This window comes from Mustela nivalis, assembly GCF_964662115.1.
Source record: "Mustela nivalis genome assembly, chromosome: 4".
Lineage (NCBI taxonomy): Eukaryota > Metazoa > Chordata > Mammalia > Carnivora > Mustelidae > Mustela > Mustela nivalis.
In genome coordinates this window covers 34317205-34338659 of record NC_139023.1, presented here as the reverse complement: position 1 = coordinate 34338659, position 21455 = coordinate 34317205, and the positions used below count along the sequence as shown (strand labels likewise).

The 21455-nt window shown below is 43.2% G+C and overlaps 1 protein-coding gene and 1 long non-coding RNA gene across 10 annotated transcripts in view; one reads left to right on the top strand and one right to left on the bottom strand.

Annotated features, from left to right (window-relative positions):
- Nucleotides 1-19896, top strand: part of RHOH (ras homolog family member H) — a 47323-nt gene extending 27427 nt beyond the window's left edge. For all 3 annotated transcript variants that reach the window (XM_082728856.1, XM_082728854.1, XM_082728855.1), the window contains 2 exons: nt 17063-17174; nt 17701-19896. In XM_082728856.1, coding sequence (XP_082584982.1) covers nt 17924-18499 — 576 coding nt within the window. In that variant the 5' untranslated portion in view covers nt 17063-17174; nt 17701-17923 and the 3' untranslated portion in view covers nt 18500-19896. The remainder of the gene's footprint in view (nt 1-17062; nt 17175-17700) is intronic.
- LOC309863705 lies at nt 382-16181 on the bottom strand. 7 transcript variants are annotated; one of them, XR_014311194.1, is made up of 7 exons: nt 8130-16181; nt 7432-7599; nt 5920-6083; nt 5260-5350; nt 3054-3120; nt 1072-1453; nt 382-892 (listed from the first exon to the last, which is right to left on the bottom strand). It is a non-coding gene; the product is annotated as an uncharacterized lncRNA (long non-coding RNA). The 7 variants fall into 7 exon arrangements; XR_014311195.1 differs by having other exon boundaries at nt 7436-7599; XR_014311199.1 differs by having other exon boundaries at nt 3054-3242; nt 8130-12098.
- Nucleotides 19897-21455: the final 1559 nt, after the last annotated feature.

Below are 21455 nucleotides of genomic sequence, written 5' to 3'. Positions count from 1 at the left end.
GGTACCACACCGAGTCTCCATTTATATTTAGTCTTATATTCTCAGATTTATCCATAACTGAGAAGGAACTCCTTAGTCCTCTACTAAAGGAATTTGGAGTGAGGCAACTCAAAAATCTATTGGTAAGGAAAAAGTTTCATGATATATTATCAGGTAAGAAAAGCAGCAGGGAATACAGCAGGCTATAATTTGCATATTAAAATGTGTGTTGGATAATTACAAATACATGCTCATGCATGTACACAGGTGAATACCTATCGTAATGTAATAGCTTCGGAAAAATGCCATGAGGAACTTAATACATTGGTTGCCTCCAGGAAAATGGCCGGGAACCATGGACGGCAGGCATAAGAGGAAGACATATTTTTCACTCTTATACTCTTTGTTTTATTTTAAAAAGAAATTTATTTATTTATTTGATAGAGAGAGACTGAGAGAGGGTGTGAGCAGGAGGAGAGGGAAAAGCAGACTCCACGCCCAGTGCAGACCCTGACGCTGGGTTTGATCTCACGACACTGAGATCATGACCTGAGCTGAAATCAAGAGTTGACAGAGCCACCCAGGCAACCCACTCTTGTACTCCTTGAATCTTACTATAGGTATGTATTAGCTATTTTTTAAAAAAATAAATATATACACATTTCAAGATGACATGTGAGCTCAAATGAAGGGTAAAACTAATGCTTCCTGGAAGTTTCTCAAAGGCCTCATGGGGACGTGGCATTTGAGCTGGCCTCTTGGTCAGGCAGAATTTTGCCAGGAAAAGTCAGAGCAGGAAAGATCATATTTCAGGACACGAGAACAGGATGCTTAAGGTTATCGAAGCAGGAAACGCAGACAGTTTGGGGGGAATGCTACGTAGTCTGGAGAAATTGCCGCAACGGCCAGGGACCTGGGGACAGTGAGAAAGGTAATGAGAGAGATGGCTGGATGGAGGTCATTTTATATCTAACGTGGAGTAAATTGGCCCCAGTGTTCCTTTCCCACCTCACCCCTCCTCCCCTGCTGTACTTCGGCCACAAAAGCCAGCCCTGTCTGTTTCAAATGCGCAGACCTTTCCCACTCGTGTACCTGGGCACTGGCCACTTCCTCTGTGTGGTTGCAGTCTTCCAATCCCATTTTCTTGGCCTCCTTCAAGACCATTTCAAATGTCACTCCTCTCCACTCTCTCCACCGCCAGCACCCCAGAGGATGTAAGCGCTCTGTCCTCAGTGATCTCTTGGCATTTGGAATTTACATTTACTACAGCACTTGTCCACTTAAATGTTAATTTTTCTGGGGGCTGAGGCCGAGCACGAGGTCATTGGTATGCAGAAAGTTGTTCCTTTTCTCTCTAATTTAGGATTTTATTCTCTAAGGTCCCAGCTTTATGGAACCTTATTATGATGAAGCGGAGTCATAGCTTTCTGTTTTCGCATGGCTATCCCCTTACCTCTCCATGAAGTCATTTATCCTATAGAGGAAAAAAAAAGTGAGGGCCAGAGACATTATTAACTAAGTAAGAAAAATGGTTTTTTAAAAAAACCTCTAGGCCTCTTCTAAACTATATTAACATTTTCTTTATTATCTTTGTCCCCAATAGGCTCTTTTAAAATAGCTTAGTTTAAAGCCAGTTAAAGGCAGCTAGCCTGTCGTTTTTTTTCAGACTTCTATGAATTTAGAACTTAATGTCAATAGAACATTTTATATGCATACATGATGAATTAAACAGTTAAAAACGAAAAGAATTTTGTTCTGGAGTATCCTGACAGGTTCAGGGTCATTATAGGCTTTTTTTCTCCCAGTGTCTATAAGTCCTGGATGAGAACTTGAGCATCGAGGGAGATATTGTCCTTACTAGTATGTATTTTGTCTGCAATATAATCCATATAAAAGTACAGACATCTGTATTCCAAAAGGGGATTTCAACCCCTTAGGAAAAGCCGTACAAATGTGTGTTCTTAGGTTATTCCTCTCTGATCCTCTTTCTTTTAGACATTGAGGGAATAGCTGTGGTCCCCCCATGACAGCTTTATCTACAGAGGGATGTGCATAAGACACAGAACCTTGTCTCTGCCCAGACCAAGGCCCTTCTGAGCCTTCTGGGTATTCAGAAGCCCCAGAACAAGCTTGTATCTTTATTCTCCAGCATCAGTGGGACCCTTGACCAAATTGTTCAACTGCTCATTTTTTTTCAGTTGCTAATATATCATGGGCATCCTTCTTAGGAAGTACACTCCTTCTTGGGCCATCTTACATAGGGGCTGACCGAATTCTTTTCAATGTTGTATTGGATTGTGCTGCATGGATATGGCAGAATTACTTTAACCACTGCCTTTTGATGGACCGTGCGGTCATTCCCAGTTCTTTTCTTGCTGTTATGGATAATGCAGCAATGCAAGTTCTTGCATATATATCTCGACTATGGGTGTAAGTACAGCAGGATAATGTATTTAAAGAATTGGAATTGCCAGGTGGAAAGGTAGATGTATTTACAGTTTTGAAAGCTAGTTGGGGAGGGGGGCATACCAAAGGTAAGAACTCTGTATTCCTGAGTTTAAATAGTAGCTTAGAAATAAAGAACAATCGCCCATGATCATGGAGACTATGAAACAGCACTTGATTTGCTTCAGTTGTGTCATTTGATGTGGCCTCTCAGAGTTTTGTGTTGAAGTTTCAAGCAGTGCAGCAGAGTATAATGTTTTTGATCAATGAATCCAAGTATTAGTTCTTACATGAGACCTTTTGCGACATTTGAATAATTTGAAAATTGCAACATGTTTTTCTTTGCATTGTTATGTGTTTTAAAGCTAAACAATGGGTTGAGAAAATGCTGGTTCCTAACTCTTAACCCCTGATTACTGAAACTAATGATGTCAGGCAGACTGGAGCGGTTACCAAGAGCCTAGCGCCAGGTGTCACATATAGGAAGTAGGCACTGGATTCTGGCATGTTGCCCTCTACAAAGATGTCACTCTTTGGCACATGTCCCAAGGGCGAGAGTGCCTGCTTCAGGGAGAAAACTTTCAAATGTTGTTAGAAATCACGAATGTCCTAAGACAGAAGTCACCTACCTGCTGAAAAATGTCTTTCCAACAATTCCTCCTCCTCGCCCACCTTTATCTTCATCTATTTAATTGGCTGTAATGATATACCATCGTATTTTATTTCTCTCAGTTCTGGAAAGTCTAAGATCCTGGTGGTAGCAGGTGTCTGGGGAGGTCCGGCTTCCTGGCTCACAGATGGTGCCTCCTCATTGTGTCCTACATGGTGGAAGGGGTGAGGGAGCTTTCCGGGGTCTCTTTTGTAAGGGCACGAATCTCAATTGTGAAGGCCCCACCCTCATGACCTATTACCCTCAAAGTCCCTACTTCCTAAAACCATCGCTTTGGGGGTTAGATTTCAATGTATGGATTTCAGGGGGACAGAATATTCAGATCATAGCAGATTGCTTTGTTTCATCAAAGTTGCAAAGCTAGATAGGCTTCCCCTACATGAGACAGTGGGAGGGGAGGTCGACACAGCACTATGAATGGGCTCAGAGGCCAGACTGCTGGGTTCAAACCCCTGCAGCTCTCCTGACTAGCTTGTCATCTTGGGAAAGTTCCTTTATTTCTCTGTGCCTTAGTTTCCCCAGCTGTAAAATATGACAGCAGTGGTATTGACCATATACTATCATTTAATGATTTATGGGCTAATATTCATAAAACACATCAAACAGCATCTGGCTTAGTAAGTACCACAGTGAATATTTATTTGTATGCTTTTCTACAAAGGGTCAGACACCCTATTAAGCATGGGAGATAGATTCTTTTTCATTGCCTTAAAAATCCTACGAACTATGCATCATTACCCACATTTTGTTGTCCTGGTTATATGATTGGCCTAAGGTTATACTGCTAATCAGTGATGGGCATGAGAATCTGAGACCCTGACTCCACAGTCTTACCCCTCTGCAAACAATAAAAAATTTGCCATTTCTTCTGTTGAACCTGAAACTACATCCTCTCACTTCATTCTGTGTCCTTGGTTATATATCCAGAACAGACTACCTTGGCTTCTTTGATAATCTGAGCAATTTGTATGGTAAGAGTTTATCCTAATTCTAGAGGATGTTGAAAAGCTTAAGGATTGCCCCTAAAGAGACAGGATCTATCTCAAAGGAAGTTATGAGAAAGGGAACATCTGTTTGAAAATTATTTTTATATTAAAACTGGGAGCTCAAAACGTTGAGTAAAAAGTCACCAGTTCGGAACATCTATCTATAAGTTATCTCTATGCATTTTGCATTTAAAATATTAAGGAAATTAAATATGGGATGTAGAATGTAGATATCATAGATATTTGAAAAAGTCCTGGGTAGATGGAAAGAGTGCTGACTCAGCTGGTCCAGTTTCTGGGCCTCAAGTCAGCTCCCAGTAGCTAAACCACTGTTCTGAGCCTTGGCTTCCTCATGCGGGAAATGAGTAGGTTGAACTAGATGACCTTTCAGGGCATCAAATCTAAGTGCTAAGTTTCTTTACCCATCAGGGAACAAGCTATTTTACATTTTGTCTAGTGGTTGCTCAATGGTGGGGGAGTACCTGGAATTTGGGGGAATTCCCAGAATACATGGGCAAAAAATATATTTTTAAAAGTTTATGACACATTTATTTAAACAAAAAGGATTAGCATTTTAATCTTTAAAGAGATTTTAAGAAATGAAGAAATAATGCTAGAGAAGTTGATAAAACAGATGACTTACAGAAGAAAAATATAGCTGGTTAGGAAACAGATGAGAGAATGTTAATTTTCATCAGTCATCAATGAAATGCAAATGAGAACAAATCAAATTGGCAAATACTAAACCCAGTGATTGCTGATAGTGTGATAAAGTAAATACTCTCATACACAGCTTATGAAGTAGAAGTTGGTCTAATTTTATATCTCTTTTGTTCCAGTAATTGCGCTCAGATCTATTTATACTAAAGAAATAATTGTATGTTTATACAAATTTATTTTTAGAATGTTCACCCACTGTTATTAGAGTAAAAATCAGAAACAATTCAAATATCCAATAATAGGCAATTGATTAAATAAATAATGTTACACTCACATAATAAAACATTATGTAGTTATTAAAACTATGTTTGAAGAATCTTAATGATACAGGAAATATTAATGATGTAGGTGTTAAAAAAAGCAAGAAATCAAACTACATATAAAATATGGTATTAGTTTCAGGAAAAAAAAAAGATGTACTGAAAAAAAGAAACAGGAAAAGGTACACTAATATCTTACAGCTTTTTGTTTAAGGTGGCAGTTAGCTTTCTCCTTTAGATCATTTGGTATTTTGAAATGTTGTAGAATGTGCATATACTACTTTCATAATCTGAAAAAAAAAAAAGGATATATAAAAAACGATCCAGAGAAAACGAGAAGTCAGCCAACGTGGTGGGGGGGGCATCTCTAGTCTGATTGGATCAGCAAAGAAAAAGGGAACTGCTGGGGTGCCTGGGTGGCTCAGTCACTGAGAGTCTCTTGATTTTGGCTCAGGTCATGATCTCAGGGTTGTGAGATTGAGCCCTGCCCTGTGTAGGCTCCTTGCTCAGTGGAGAGTCAGCTTCCCCCTCTCTGTCTGCTCCTCTCCCCATTTGCAGGCACTCTCTCTCTCTCAAATAAATAAATAAATCCTTAAAAAAAAGGGGGGGGGGACTGCTGTCCACCACCCATGCTTGGGTATGTGTGTTGAGTGTTGGTGGTGGTGGTATGGGCATGGGGGGCTGGGGAAACCCTGGGGTGTGATGGTGCTTTAGAACTGGGAGCTGGGCTTGGTGGAGGTCTACGCAGATGTTGGGCAGATACAGTTTCACAGTAAGTAAACATCATTAGGTAGGGGGCTACTTTAGGTCAGAGGGGAAAACATAAAATCCTAAAGCAAACTTCCCATTGCCCCCTCACCTTTGCAGACAAAAAAGACCCCTAGGGCAGAACGTCTCCCTTATTCTCAGAGTTGCTTTGATTTGGGATCTGGTTTTGTTGAATACAGTTTCACTCTTGAGTTTCTTTTTTCTTTCTTTCTATTTTCATTATGACTTTTTTTGCTCTTTTGCAAAAAGCTAATTCTGCAGAATTAGGGCAAAAAGGGAGAAGGGAAGTCAGTGAATGTAATTATACTGGTAAAGTGCTCAGATAATCTCAAAGTACCTTCGAGTATCCTTTGACTGGAGTATTTTCTAGAAGTTTCCCTTACTTTCCCAGGACAGATGATGTCCTGTTGAGATGCAGGTAAAGATTGTACTTGAAGCTCATGTTTCTCTTTTTATGACTTGGATGGGAATCCTAACCCAGAACCATGACTTTTCTTTCCCCAGATCCAACCCAAAAGGAGGTAGGCTCCAAGCCATTGAACTGTCTGCCCTATGTCACTTATTCCATACACCAGCATTTTTTCAAATACTTGAAAAAGTCATCATAGCATGAACTATACTTATCTTTTAGTAATCACTTTTTGCATTTTCTGTATAACTAAAGATGAGAATAAAAACCACAGCTTGCCCAAAATGCTACAGAAAACCAAAGACCCATACCTTTTAAAACTTTCATCATAAAAGAATTTTGAACCTGCAAAAAGCAGAGAGAACAGACTAATATACCCCCCATGGAACTGTCACTCAACATGACAGCAGCAGTTCTCAACATTTTCCCACTTTTCTTTTGTTATTATCCTTACTTCTTGTTTTTGCTGTCTTCTCTGGAATAATCTAAAATCCCAGGCAACATATTCAATTCTCCTGTCAGGACTTAAAACAATATGTATGACCCAATATGATTATTGCCTAACAAAATTGACAACAGTTTCTTAATGTCATCTAACATCCAGCCAATATGCAAACTCTCTTGAATATCTAAAAAACAGAAAAAAAGACTTAAAAAACTCTCATGAGCAAGAAGAGAGATGAGCTTGAGACATTTATGGGAGGAGGGCGAATTACTCAGTTTTGCTTGTCTTCACTCCGCAAAGGAACCAGAAGCTAGAGAGAGCGCTTCTAGGAATTTTAAACAATTTTAGCTGTCTAGATCAAGAAAAGTTTTGTCTTTGGACACTGTTGGCAATTCACAGAAATTCTCTATAGCCCCAAAGGAACCCAGATCAGCCTTTTCTTTCCTTTCCATGCAAACTTAAAAAAACAAAATGACACCTGGGTAGCTCAGTCCGTTGAACATCTGATTTTGACTCAGGTCATGATCTCAGGGTCATGAGATGGAGCGCCATGTTGGGCTCTGTGCTCAGTGGGGAGCCTTCCTGAGATTCTCTCTCCCTCTTCCTCTGCCCCTTTGCCCCCTGAGCTCTCTCTCTCTAAATACATTTTAACACAACGACAACACATACAAAGCACTTAAAAATGGCTCAGTGCATGCACAGAAATATTTTAAAGAGCATGTAAACAAGGAGCAAAAAATGAGAATCACCTACAATCGTAGGGCTGTAGACAATCCAGGTTACTGTTGGTATGTAGTGCTCTGGGCTTTTTCAATCCTGTGGAATCATTCTGTACCTATCCCTTTGAAACCTGCTTTTGCCCCCATGCAGCTTGGCGAGACTTGCCCCTGGTCAGTTAACATCCTTGTACACTGTAACTTTACAAGGATATTGATCAGAAGAATAAACTAATGAATTTATCCAAGAACCACCAGTTCTTACATAATTCTCTCCCCGTTATAAACAATGTAGACAGAGCATGTGTCTAACTAAAGATTTCACGTCAAAGTTCGTGGAAGTATAAGAACTATCCTTCTGCCGCCACTTCTTCCCTTCCCTCCCATTCTAATCCCTTGTGCTGCGGCCACAGCCCCTGCACGGCTCTCTGGAAACCTTTCCGGCTCATCAAGCAGGCAGCCCAATCTGAAACACCAAACTCGGCCTGGTCTCCATCAGCGTTTCCTGTTTGCCAATGGCTTCCTCCCAGGCCACTGGGGCCTCAGAATCGTCTCACGGAAGGGCTGGGTGTTAGTTCTACTTGAGGGATGTTGCTGGGTCCGTCTCCCCCTTTGTAGCCCTGTCGCGCGCGCTCCAGATAAAGGCCTCCTTGTGCCCACCTCTGTATTACTGCAGGAGCCCCCAGACGCACCCCTCTGGGCTTTCCCCCTTGTGACCCCTCCACACATACCACAGGAATGAACTTGCTGGAGCCCCGCCTGGTCTCCCGCTCTGGACTCTCCCCGCCAGCCCCGCGGAGCTGCTTGCCAGCCTGGTTACACGGGCCCCAAGTTTCTCTTTCCCTTTCCTCTCTGTGCTTCTCGACAATATCCCGCGCTCTACAAAACCTTTCTTGGTTCCTGCCCACTGCACTTTTTTCCTTCGTTAGCGCTTTGCTTGTTCCCTCTTCAGACATGGTTGAGATGGATGGTTTGTGTTGCTTTTGGATTTTAAGTGTCCTGAGGGCGGGGGCTGTGTCTCCTTGAACCTGGACTCTGCTCCGTTTTGTGGCACGATGCCCGGCACGTAGTAGGTGCTCAGAACGTCTAGTGAATAGGAGCTATTTGAGTAAAAAGAGAACGGACTTGTAGGAGTCTACGTGCAAAAAGGCCGGGGGCTTTGAGCTGGCCGCGGTGCTCATAGTATACGCTGTCGATGCTGACAGGCGGGAAGCCATTTTGGATTATAAGAAAACACATACAGGCGCATTTCCCACAATTCCCTCTGCTGTCTTCTCTCTCGCCACCCAGCAACCCCGCTGCAGACTCCCGGGACCACTTTGCACTTCTCAAACCAAACCTGTACATACATACATTCATTCGTTCATTCATTCATTCATTCATTCATTTATTTATTTATTTATTTATTTATTTATTTGACACAGAGAGAGAGAGAGAGAGAGACAGCAAGAGAGGGAACACAAGCAGGGGGAGTGGGAGAGGGAGAAGCAGTCTTCCCGCTGAGCAGGGAGCCCAATGTGGGGCTCGATCCCAGGACCCTGAAATCATGACCCCAGCGGAAGGCAGACGCGCTTAAGGACTGAGCCACCCAGGCGCCCCCCCCCCCCCCAAACCTGTACTTTAATGCTGCTGGGCCTTTGCACATGTTTCCCTCCCTCCTTTGTTTGTCAAAATGTTGTTCATCCTGCATACCCAATGTTACCTTTTGAATGTAGCAATTTCCTCATCACCAGAGAATTAATTGCTCCCTTTCCTGCGGTTTAGAGGACGGTTTCATATCAACATCCTCACAGCAGTAGCTCTTTGTCAAACTTATAACTAGTTTATAATGATCTTACATCCACTCTCTAGGTAAATAATAAAAGGAGATAACTTCTGTAATCGTCACTCTGTGCCCCAACATTTTATGTACTTTACATTCACTATCCCATTAAATTCCATACCATAACCTTTGCAAGGAAAGCATGATCATTGTTGTTTATTTAATTTGAAGAAACAAAGGCTTAGAGGGGTTAAAGACCTTTCATGAGGTCACACAGCCAGTCGTTAGTAGAGTCAGAAGGCACTACAATTCCGGAATCCATATTCTTAACCATTAGGCTATATTGCCTCTATTGACAACAGAACTGAAGCTCAGAGAGGTTAGGTACTCTTCCCCAGGCCACACAGTAAGTGTCAGATGTTGGAGCCCACCCAGCCCAAGGTTGCCCGAGCCCAGAGTCTGCCCTCTCTTTTCTTACTCTGAACTGCTTTCTTTGTAGCAGGGGTTGTCAAACTTTTTCTGTAAAGGACAGAATAGTAAATATTTTAGTCTGGTGAATGGTAAGCTTCACGTTGTAGCAAGAAAGCAGCCATAGCCAATACTAAACAAAAGAGCATGGCTTTGTTCCAATAAAGTGTTATTAATGGGCACGGCAATTTGAATTTCATGTAATTTTCCCATGTCGTGAAATAAACTTTTGTTTTTGTTTTTTTTTCAATCAGGAGGAAATGTAAAAACCATGCTTAATTCATGGCCATACAAAAACAGATGGTGGGTGTGGCCTGCGGGTGAGCCGTGGTTTGACAATCTTTGTTTTACAGCAACGCTCTATCATAGAATGGTTAGATACGCGTGCCTCTTTGCTCTCTCTTTCCTGGAACAATTCAGCTTGGCCCTGAACATGGGTGCCCAACTGAGAAAATAGTCTTTTGGTAAATGAAATTTACGTTGCTTAAGAAGACGTTCAGAGAGCACATGACCTTTGAGCATGGCTTGCATAGACCGCACGCCGAGCTCCAAGCAGTTTTTCAGAATATGCCTTCTATTATTCTGGGAAACACAGTGGTAGCTACATTTTTCCAGCCACCTTAGTTCTGAGATGAGGTTCTGGAGTTCCTTCATGGCGCTCTGGGCAGCTGGCTGGCTGACTGGCCTTGTTCCTTACTTGTAGCAAGATGGGAACTCTAGACCCGTCGTGATGATCTGATTATTGTTCTCCTGGGAATGGAAGGGACCAGTCTGGGCAGGCTGGCTGGAACAGAGGAGAGGAATGGTGCCATGCTTCCTGTTTGACCTATGGGTTAGAGGAGCAGGGCTCCTGGCTCAGAGGCTTCGAGGCTCAGGGCACTGAGATAATGGGAGTTCTCAATCCTTGGTGGTGCTCCATTTTAACTCCGTTATGACAGGATGAAATAGGGTTTATAATTAGGAATGTAAATATTGTTTAGAACCTTGACTCTGGAGGACACGTATTAAAAGTTGTTATAGCAACTAATGAATCCTTGAACACTACATCAAAAACTAATGATGTACTATATGCTGGCTAAATGAATATAAGAAAAAATGTAAAATAGGGTCAAGCTGGGTGGCTCAGTGGGTTAAGCCTCTGCCTTCATCTCAGGTCATAATCTCAGGATCCTGGGATGGAGCCCTGCATTGGGTGCTCTGCTCAGCGGAGAGCCTGTTTCCCCCTCTCCCTCTACCTGCCTCTCTGCCCTTGTGATCTCTGTCTGTCAAATAAATAAATAAAATCTTTAAAAAAAAGAAAAAATTTAAAATAAATAAATAAAATCTTTATAGAAAATAAAATAAAAGTTGCAAACCAGCATCTTGCAAGCAAAGTTTCAGAACAAAAGCCATTTGAAACAGAAATTATCTTTGTATAAAATAAACTGGGGGGGAATTGGGTGATGGGTATTATGGAGGATGTGTGATGTGATGAGCACTGGGTGTTATATGCAACTGATGAACCACTAAATTCTACCCTTGAAACTAATCATACAGTATATGTTAACTAAATTGAATTTGAAATTAAAAAAAAATGAAAAGAAACTGAGGGGTCCCTGGTTGTTTCCGTTGGTGGAGCATGCAATTCTTGATCTCAGGGTTGTATGTTCGAGCCCCACATTAGGTGCAGTAAACACTTAAAAACAAAATCTTAAAAAAAAAAAAAGGAATGAATTTCCTTCTTTGATTTTGAAGAGGGAGTTTAATCATTATTTGTAGTAATGAGAAACATGTTAAGGGGAATTACTAAAGCAGGGTTGAAAATTAGTGAAATGAACTCTCTTAAGATGAAACTCAAGGGCGCCTGGGTGGCTCAGTGGGTTAAGCCTCTGCCTTCAGCTCAGGTCATAATCTCAGGGTCCTGAGATCGAGTCCTGCATCGGGCTCTCTGCTCAGCGGGGGGCCTGCTTCCCTTTCTCTCTCTCTGTCTGCCTCTCTGCCTACTTGTGATCTCTCTCTGTCAAATGAATAAATAAAATCTTTAAAAAAAAAAAAAAGATAGCAACTGCCTAGGCAGTAACCCCAATTAAAGTGTCTTGAAACTGGGTCTGCATAGGAAGCGTGGTTGCATTTGAGATGTGGGGCCAGTGCCAGCGAGAGTTACACGCCGAGGGGGACATGCGGGGCTGCTGGGGCTCTGGAGTCAGACAGGGTAGGGCTCACTTTGCCTCTGCCATTTGCTTGCTGTATGGCTGCAGGCAAGACTCGCCACAGCCTCCAGTCTCTACCGCTGTGAAATAGTGATTTCTCTACGTGTTTCTAGTATGCTCTCAGAACACGTTATGGTGCCCGCCACACAGTAAGGGCTAAACAAATGTTTTTTTTAAATGAATAAAACAACTAATGAATAATACAAAGTACTTGGTACAGACCCTGAAAGATGCCGAAAAATGTAAATAAAGGTCCCAAAACAACCATGGACCCAGTAATGCCACATTTGTGAATATATCCCCCAAGAAATCATCATCCCATATAAAAGTAACTTACATATATATATATACATACATATGTGTATATGTATATATATTTGCATAGGTATTTTTAATATGTAAAATAGCACAGTTGCTAATGATGGAGAAATCCTGGCGTACAAACTCAAAGACTTGGCTAACCATGGAGAATGGCTGGGTTCTTATGGATTGTTGAAGCAATGGAAAGTTATTTAGCTAAAACCTGGCAAGTGTGTAGACTATTGAAAATCAACATTTTTTTTAAAAATCTGAGAAAATGTTGAGATCTGTAGACGTGTATATTTATTAGAGAATGAACCTGAATTGGAATCTGGAGTGATAACATTTGGAGATAATGACATTTTTCTCTATTAAGTTGCTTAAGAGTTTTTGAATTGGGCCTTACTGGCCCCCCTCCCAGCCAAAGAAAAGAAAGGAAAGGAAGTCCCCAACCCCGTTGCCAGATGGGGAAGTCTTCATGGGCTCATCCATGTAGGGCAAGGTCTGGTCTCGCTGTGGTGTCACTGCTAGGCTGTGGAGGGGGTCACTGAGGGAGGGTTCTGTTGGGAGATGAGGTCACTGAAGTACATGATGTTTTCTTCATCATCTAAGTGTGTTATATTCGTGGTAGAATCCATTTATTAATGAATGAATTGGCTGCTGCTAGTGCAGGTCCTCTGCCCAAAGCCCATTTGAGGAGGATGCCTTTCAGATGTATCCTCTGTAATCGAGAGGCCATCCTTGGTTCATATTTTTTGAGAAAGATAGCTTAGGATTCCATCAGCATTTGGAAATAAGCCACCTCAATCAAAGGCCAGATAACCTAGAACTTGCAATAATAATTAGTCAATAATGATCATAATTGTTGCTTTGTTGGTATGATTGCTACCTGATCCTTATGCACTTCCTGCAAGGAAGGTGAGGCAATTCTTATTCCAGGTTTATAAAGGAGAGATAAGCCCAAGAGGGCAAACTATTCTATCAGGGCGTGATGATGGCTACAGGATGGGTCTGTGGGAACAGATTATGACAACACAAGTTGGGTGATTGATCCAGCCGTGGCTCAGGTCATTAGAAAACATTCTCAAGAAGGGGTGGGAGTTGGGGGGTGCAGTGAGTGAAGGGAAAGGTCTTTGCAGGCAAATAAAAGAAGCACAGAGGGCGCCTGGGTGGCTCAGTGGGTTAAGCTGCTGCCTTCGGCTCAGGTCATGATCTCAGGGTCCTGGGATCAAGTCCCACATCAGGCTCTCTGCTCAGCAGGGAGCCTGCTTCCCTCTCTCTCTCTCTGCCTGCCTCTCCATCTACTTGTGATTTCTCTCTGTCAAATAAATAAATAAAATCTTAAAAAAAAAATACTTTAAATGAAAGAAGCACAGAGTATGTCCAAAGAAAGATCATTAGGGAAGAATGGGGATCTGTTAGTTGGCATGGGACCAGAGGCCAGAGTGAATCCTAGACTTCCTATTAGATAGCCCACGGCTTTCCAGGAGATGAAATGGATGAGGGCGCCTCATCCCTATGCCCTCCCTCTTGCCCACCTCTGTCCTTCTGCTGCAATGGACGGAGGCTCCTGCCTTACCCTGTTACCTATGGGGGGATGAAGACTCGCTCCCATCTTCTCTTTATGTGTAACACATCTGGCCCCATTGAAGGTGTACTTTCCACGAAAACAGTGAAAAAAGGAATAAAGGGAGACAGAACTTAAGTTACTGAGAACTGAGAGCTTCTGAGTTTGAAGATGCATTGATTCCAAAGTGACTGAAGCCCTCACAGGGTCATTTTAGTGGCCTCCCTCATGATTCCACTTGAAATCACTCTCAGTAACTCTTTTCTGCATTGAGAGACATATAATGGGGGCCCTCCTGCTGGTTAGCCATTTGTGCAGTACCATGGAAAAACCGCATCTGTTTTTCACCGACAGTCCCTTTTAGGGAGAATTTCTCATTGTAGGAGAAATTCCACTGAAAGCAAGCCCATCAGGCTTCCAGCCTGATGATGGGACCCATAACGGCTTTTTTTGTGGGTACATGTGACACGCCAGCTGGAGATATCTGTCGTGTCTATATAGGGTAGTGCTCTAACCTGGACCGGAGGCCCTTCCCCCACCTCCCAGCTCCATATTTAGCCATCTGCTGAAGGCTACGTGTGTCAAGGCAAGGTATATCATCTGTCTTTGCTGCTACAGAACAATACAAGGGTTTAGCTTCTTGTATTCACTGAGGCAGGTAATGAAGTTTTCTCCTTTGGTCTCAGTTTTAATAGAACCACAGAGAAAGTTAATATTATCTAACTGCTTTTCAGTTTGAGAAACTGAGACCCTGAGAGCTGACCTGATGTGACTCTTAGTGCTAGAGCTGGCTGGGAATGAATGTCATTGACTTTTGGAAGCTTGGTAGGTGGCAAGGCTCAAAATAGGAATTTCTTTGTTCACATTATATTTTTGTTTTCATGCTACAAGAAAAAATCCCCCCTTTTCTGGTCATCATGGCTGAGTGTAAGATTTACAAGGCAGTCTTTGGCAGAGAGAACTCTATAGGGCTACTTCTAATTCCCCACTTACAATTAATCATTTAGCATTGCATTTAGTGACTATTATCTAACAATGACATTAATAATAAGGACTACTTACTTATGTAAGTAGGACTTACCTATATTTGCTATGTGTTGACTGTGTACATATAGTATGTTTACATTATGCACTATGCTAGGGATTTTATACATCTAAACATAGTTAATTGTCTCAGCAACCCGGTGATGTTGATGTTATTACACTGATTTACAGAGGAGGAAACAAACCTAAGGAGGATAAGAAACTCTGCTAAGGTTGTCGCATAGGGGTTGGTTTTGAGCCAGGATTCAGTTCCAGATCCACTCAACTTTAAAGTTGGTATTCTTCTTGTTGCAGGTACCTACTCAGGAAATTTGGCTTTTGCTCAGTCAATCTATTAGAAAGATTTTATTTAATAACCAAAAGTCTGACACATTCACATTTTCCCCTAGTTCCTGTCCTGCTCCATTAGCATCAAACTGAAACTCAAAAATGTCTTAAAATGTCTTGGCTCTGGACCAAATAATGAGGGGGTCATAAACGCGTATATTTAAGCCATGTGTAGATCTAAAGAGCTAAAATCAGAGACCTGACAGAACCCCCCAAAGAGACCTCGCTCAGAGGTCTCGTGACAAAGAGATAGATATCTAGGACCATGGTGCATGAAAGTGACCCATTGTGAGTCTCAAGACAGAGTCTAGTCAAACACTTGACATCCTAGCCCCAGTGCCATCAACATTCAATATTTGGCATTTTATTTTATATTTTTTTAGAGAGAGAGAGTGCACACATGAGTGCAAGAGTGTTGGGGGGAGGGACAGAGGGAGAGCAAGAGAGAGAACCTTACTCCCTGCTGAGCACGGAGTCCTGCGGGGCTCTATTCCAGGACCCTGAGATCATGACCTGAGCTGAAATCGAGTCTGATGCTTAACTGACTGAGCCACCAGTTAACTTTTTATTTAAAATTTAGCATTTCATTTATTTATTTTTTAAAAGATTTTATTTATTTATTTGACAGAGAGACACAGCGAGAGAGGGAACATAAGCAGGGGAGAGGGAGAGGGAGAAGCAGGCTTCCCACCAAGCATGGAGCCCGATGCAGGGCTTGATCCCGGGACTTTGGGACCAGGACCTGAGCCGAAGGCAGATGCTTACCAACTGAGCCACACAGCTGTCCCTAAAATTTAGCATTTTAAATAAACAGTAGTGGAAATACCTAACATGATGGTTCCCTGTTGGTCCCATGCGCCAAGTTCTGTACTAAGACAGACTCTCCACATGCTGAATACTTAAAATAACTGCATGAAGAAACCAGGGCTCCCCACGGTTAAGTAACTTAGCCAAAGCCACCCAGCTCATGGGTCATTAAAAAATGAATCCGTGAAATTCCTGTGAATTATGTATTTGATTAACTCATTTGCAAAGCCTATTATTTCAAATTAAACAAACAGAAACTATAAGTTGATAAGAATAAAGATTTCTTGGAAGAGAATGGCAGGATTTAGAAGAGTCATTTTTAGAAGTTTTTTTTAATATTTAAAATTTTTAAAAATATTTAAAATTTTTAAAAATTAAAAAAATTAAACTATTTTTAAACTTAAAATAATATTTTAAAAATTATGTTTTGCGGGATGCCTGGGTGGCTCAGTCAATTAAGCGGCCAGCTCTTGGTTTCGGCTCAGGTCATGATCTCAGGGTCTTGGAATCGAGCCCTGCATGAGGCTCCCTGCTCAGCAGGGGGTCTGCTTGAGGATTCTCTCCTTCTCCCTCTGCCCCTACCTACCGCCCCTCTAATTTAAAACAATTAAAAAATTGTTTTTCGAGGCAGACTATACATTGCTTTACACGCGAGAAGTCGGAATATCACCAGTCAGGGAGGCTATATGCCCAGATTGTCCTAATAACCTTTATTCTGAATTTTGGTCTGAAAGACCTTTCCTATGTGTGAGGCTGGGTTGGCCTGTGATGACGTCCTTCGGCAGATGGGACACTGTCTTCAAGGCTGATCTCATCGTCTGGAGCTCTCACACCAGCAGGGAATGAGAATTTATTTGACCCTCTCAGGAAATTCAGCTGCTGTCATTTATCCAGCCCTATTTAAGGACACACACTGAGTAGGGTTGCTTTTAAGCAAGTGCTCAAACCGAGGTCATCGTCTCGGTTATAGAGCTTGATTTCAGAAGCAGAAAATGCCAAGGACAGTGCCGTTTATATTACATCTGTAGCCAGTTTTTGGCGAAACATCAAGAGAAAAACCACAGCCAATTTTTAGAGTTCCGGTGATTTCTTTTCTCTGACCTTAGTGCAAATTCCCACATAAACCGAGGACTGGCTGATTAATCAATACATTACGGGACATGCTTATATGGTCACTCATTATGCTTCTCTTTGTCACAGTTCCCAAAGTGGCTGGGATCTATTAGAAACTGAAGCTACTGTCGGCGCCTCCCCCACCTCGTGGACCAGAAGCCAACAGAGAGCTGTTTGAAAGCGAGCATTCACACATCAGGTTGCTACTGAGGTCTTTTTCATGTTGATATCAGAGCAGTTGCTGGTGTTTTTTTTTTTTTTTTAATCACTGGGCTGATTTAGAGATAAAAACCAGCTTCTGCTTCTTGGCTGGGTGGAGTTGTGGGTGTCTGGGCTGGGGTATGTGCACAGCTTTCCTGACCAAAGGAGAGAGTGATTGGACAGTGGGTTGGAGGGCTACACCGAGGGGAGCCCTTTGTTTAATTAGCATGCCAATGAGGAAGCGCCCCGTCTTTAAAAAGGGAAAGGGGCTCCTGGGTGGCTCAGTTAGCTGAGCGACCGACTCGTGACTTTGGTTAAGGTCATGATCTCAGAGTCCTGGGATCAGACCCTGCATCAGGCTCTGGGCTGATCATGGTTCCTCCTTGGCATTCTCTCTCTTCCTCTGCTTCTCTGCACTCCTCCTCCACTTGCAGGAGCTTTCTCTCTCTCTAAAAAAAAAAAAAAAAAATGAAGAAGAAGAAGAAAGACTCAATCCTCCCCTCCCCTGTTTCTTTCTGTTGCAGCTGGTTGCAGTTGAAGACTGGCCTTCAGAGGTTTTTCATGTAGAGCGCACATCTCCCTCGGATGGAAGGGGAGAATTGCTGTCCGAGGTCCTGAGAACACGACCCTCCTCCCTACCCCCTCCGGATTTCATTCGCTGCGTTGAATGGCCTTTGCTTCAGCAGCCCACTGAGGGCCCTTTCCCTTGGGGTTCTGAACTTGTAGCTAGGACTCCAGGCTGGGAAGATGCTGAGCTCCATCAAGTGTGTGTTGGTGGGAGATTCAGCTGTGGGGAAAACCTCTCTCCTGGTGCGCTTCACTTCAGAGACCTTCCCTGAGGCCTACAAACCTACAGTGTATGAGAACACAGGTGTGGACGTCTTCATGGATGGCATCCAGATCAGCCTGGGCCTCTGGGACACAGCGGGTAATGATGCCTTCCGAAGCATCCGCCCCCTGTCCTACCAGCAGGCCGACGTGGTGCTGATGTGCTACTCTGTGGCCAACCATAACTCTTTCTTGAACCTCAAGAACAAGTGGATTGCCGAAATCAGGAGCAACTTGCCCTGCACCCCTGTGCTGGTGGTGGCCACCCAGACAGACCAGCGGGAGATGGGGCCTCACAGGGCCTCCTGCATCAATGCCATAGATGGAAAAAAACTGGCCCAGGAAGTGAGAGCAAAGGGCTATCTGGAGTGCTCAGCCCTCAGCAACCGGGGGGTTCAGCAGGTGTTCGAGTGCGCTGTCCGGACTGCTGTCAACCAAGCCAGGAGACGCAACAGAAGGAGGTTCTTCTCCATTAATGAGTGCAAGATTTTCTAGCCTCCCAGAGACTCGGCCCACACTCATTTGTTCCCTGCAAAGACTCACAGGGACAGGGAGAGCAGGCAAGCCAGCAAGGACTGATGCTCTTTCTAGGTACGTCTGTCACAGCACTTCCCTTAGGATGCTGTCACTGATGGGACTTGGCCACTAGCTGTTTTTATGAAATATACTCTACAAATGAAAACCTCTTGCCCCGTCTGATTGGAAGGTTCTATAATGAAGGTTTTCACCTTTGATTAAAAAAAACAAAGTAGTCTCCAGCATTTTGGACAATGAAGTGAGTTTTTCCAAGAATTCCATATTTAAAGACGTATTTTATTTAAATGATAACACAGTGTATAGCTCTTGTATACAATTAGTTTTACATTTGGGAAGTCTTTCCCTACACGGTCCCAAACATGGACTGCTATATGAGGGATATAACCCTCTGGGGTTCTGCCAAAGGCTTGTAGTGTTTTCCCCTGAAGTAGTGATTTTCTGGACACCACTTGTCCGCTAGGTATTACCAGGTAATCAGATTTTAAAATGACCATGGTCGGATCCTTGCATTTACTCTCTCATCTACCTGTTATTCAGAGTTGTATATAATATACTGTTCAAGAACATAAGATTCTTCAATGCTACCTGATTAAAAATTGAAATTTTAAACAGCCGTCACTAGATTGCTCTACGATTATATATTTTTTTAAAAAAACATTTCTTATTTATGATCCTACCTTTTACCCAGAGAAGTCCAATTGCGCACTAAGCCTTCTTCCCTATTTCACCAAAATAGACGGAAGGGAAACCTTCCAGGTAGAGAATCAGACTGCTCCAATGCAACCAATGCAACAGAAGTAACCAGTACCCTTTGCCTGCTTCTTCCAACACCGTGGTTCCTCGCTGGTTGTAGGTCTTCTGACGACGAGCCGGCTCAAATCTCTGTATGATGGTAATTTAGAAAATTTACTGATTGATCGCTAAACTGAGCTGGCATGGAAACATAATTTATTAAGGTTAGGATTGAATCCAGATCACTGGGAAGGCATCTACCTATATATATATGTGTGTATGTGTTGGGGGGGAAAAAGGTGGGAACTTCTCATTTTTACTTATCATGATTATGAAACACCTGAGTGAAAAAAAGAATTCATGAATTCCAAGCACAGGGAACAGGCACACTGTATAACAATTGTTCAGATAATAAAAGTTATCAGGAGAAATACTGAATACAGAAGGACTCAACTCTACCTCCTCCAACCTCTTTCTGTCTAATAGCTTTAAAGCAACGATATTGTTCAGCTGTTAAAGTTGAGAATAGAGGACTGTGTAATGGGAGGGTGACATTGTGAAGGCGGGCATCCGGGTGTATCATTTGCTCACCTAAATTGAATAAAACTTAGAACTACTCTGAACCACATTTGTTGAAGTCCCTCATTGTTCTAGCACAACATGGCCATTGCGTACAAATGGTAAGAGAGTGGGCATGAATGACTATGAATAACGTATGTTGACATAACCAACACGATTTTTTAGTTTCCTTATGTGCCCAGTCCTTTACAGCTATAATCCGTGTTAAGATTAGCTCTGTGCTTGTCTTCAGACTCCTTTCTCCTTCTCCTCTTCTCTCGTGTACATCCTGGAAAAGGCACGGGACCTGGGTCTTAGTCTCTCTCTGGGGCCAGGGTTCCCTTAGTTCCCTGGGATTGACCTCTATGCCTTCAGCCAGACATTTCCAGCCCTCCTGTCCTGTGGCTTGTCCTCACCTCTGTGTCACCCGTGTGTCTGGCTTGAGAGCAGCCGTGATTCAGCTTTCTTCATGCTCGGAGGGCTTGACAGCCGATCGGGCAGGGGAGGCGAGGACAGCTCATCGCCTCTGATTTCCCTGTTGATCCCAATCCTCTCCTCCAACATAGAAACAGTCTTAAATCATTCAGGTAGGTTTTCCTTCAGGAGCCCAGTCTTTAGGGTAGAGGGCTATTTAACGTGTTAGCAGGAATGAATTTCTCCTTACTAAAACTGGCTGTCCTCAGGCTTTTCATTCTTTCTTGCTGAAGGGAGAAAGGGACTGTCTGAGCATGGGAGGGCCCAGGTACCTGATTCTCAGTGAGGGAAGATGAGGTGATTCCATGGTGGAAGGGGAAGAAGAAGCGCAAGCCAGAGAGGGCAAAATCAGACGGATTTGCCCTCACTCAGACAGACACACAGGTAAGCGCTCTGCTAGGAACCAAGCTTACAGGCTCCCCCTGGGTACCCTCACATGTGAGAGCAGGAATCCATGTATAAGTCCTCCCCAGGGACCTGACAGACTGGTGTCTGTCCCCTTTGCTAGACCCTGGGTTCTCGAAGGCAGAGGCACCCCCCCCTATGTGTCTTAGTGTCCCCAGGGCCTGGCATAGGGAAGGAACCTTAATTAAAGTTGTGTTGAACTGACTCAGAAAGAGAGAGGGGATTAGGGCTGTTATGCCGCAGTGTGGCTACGAGGAGGGAGACCCTCGTCAGCCCAGTGGGGTAGAAAGTGAAAAGAAGTCGTTTTGTTGCGGTCCACGCAGGGTATGCTCTGCCTAGACTTGGACGTATGCCCCTTGAACTTCAAACTCACTGTACCATGTGGTAGACTCTTCTATGCGGATCCTTAATGATTCCAAGTAACGATGTTAAATACGCTCGTTTCCGTTAAAGAATTGATTAGAGTGCTCTAGTAATGCATCCTATTTTGTTTCTCTTATACTGACTATCTGAATGGGGCAGCAGAGGGACACCCGGGTGGCCCGGTTGGTCGAGCATCTGACTCTTGATTTCAGCTCACGTCATGATCTCGGGCTTGTGAGATCAAGCCCTGTGTTGGGCTCTGCCTGCTAAGCCTTGGGCCTGGTTAAGATTTTCTCTCTCTCGGGGCGCCTGGGTGGCTCAGTGGGTTAAGCCGCTGTCTTCGGCTCAGGTCATGATCTCGGGGTCCTGGGATCGAGTCCCG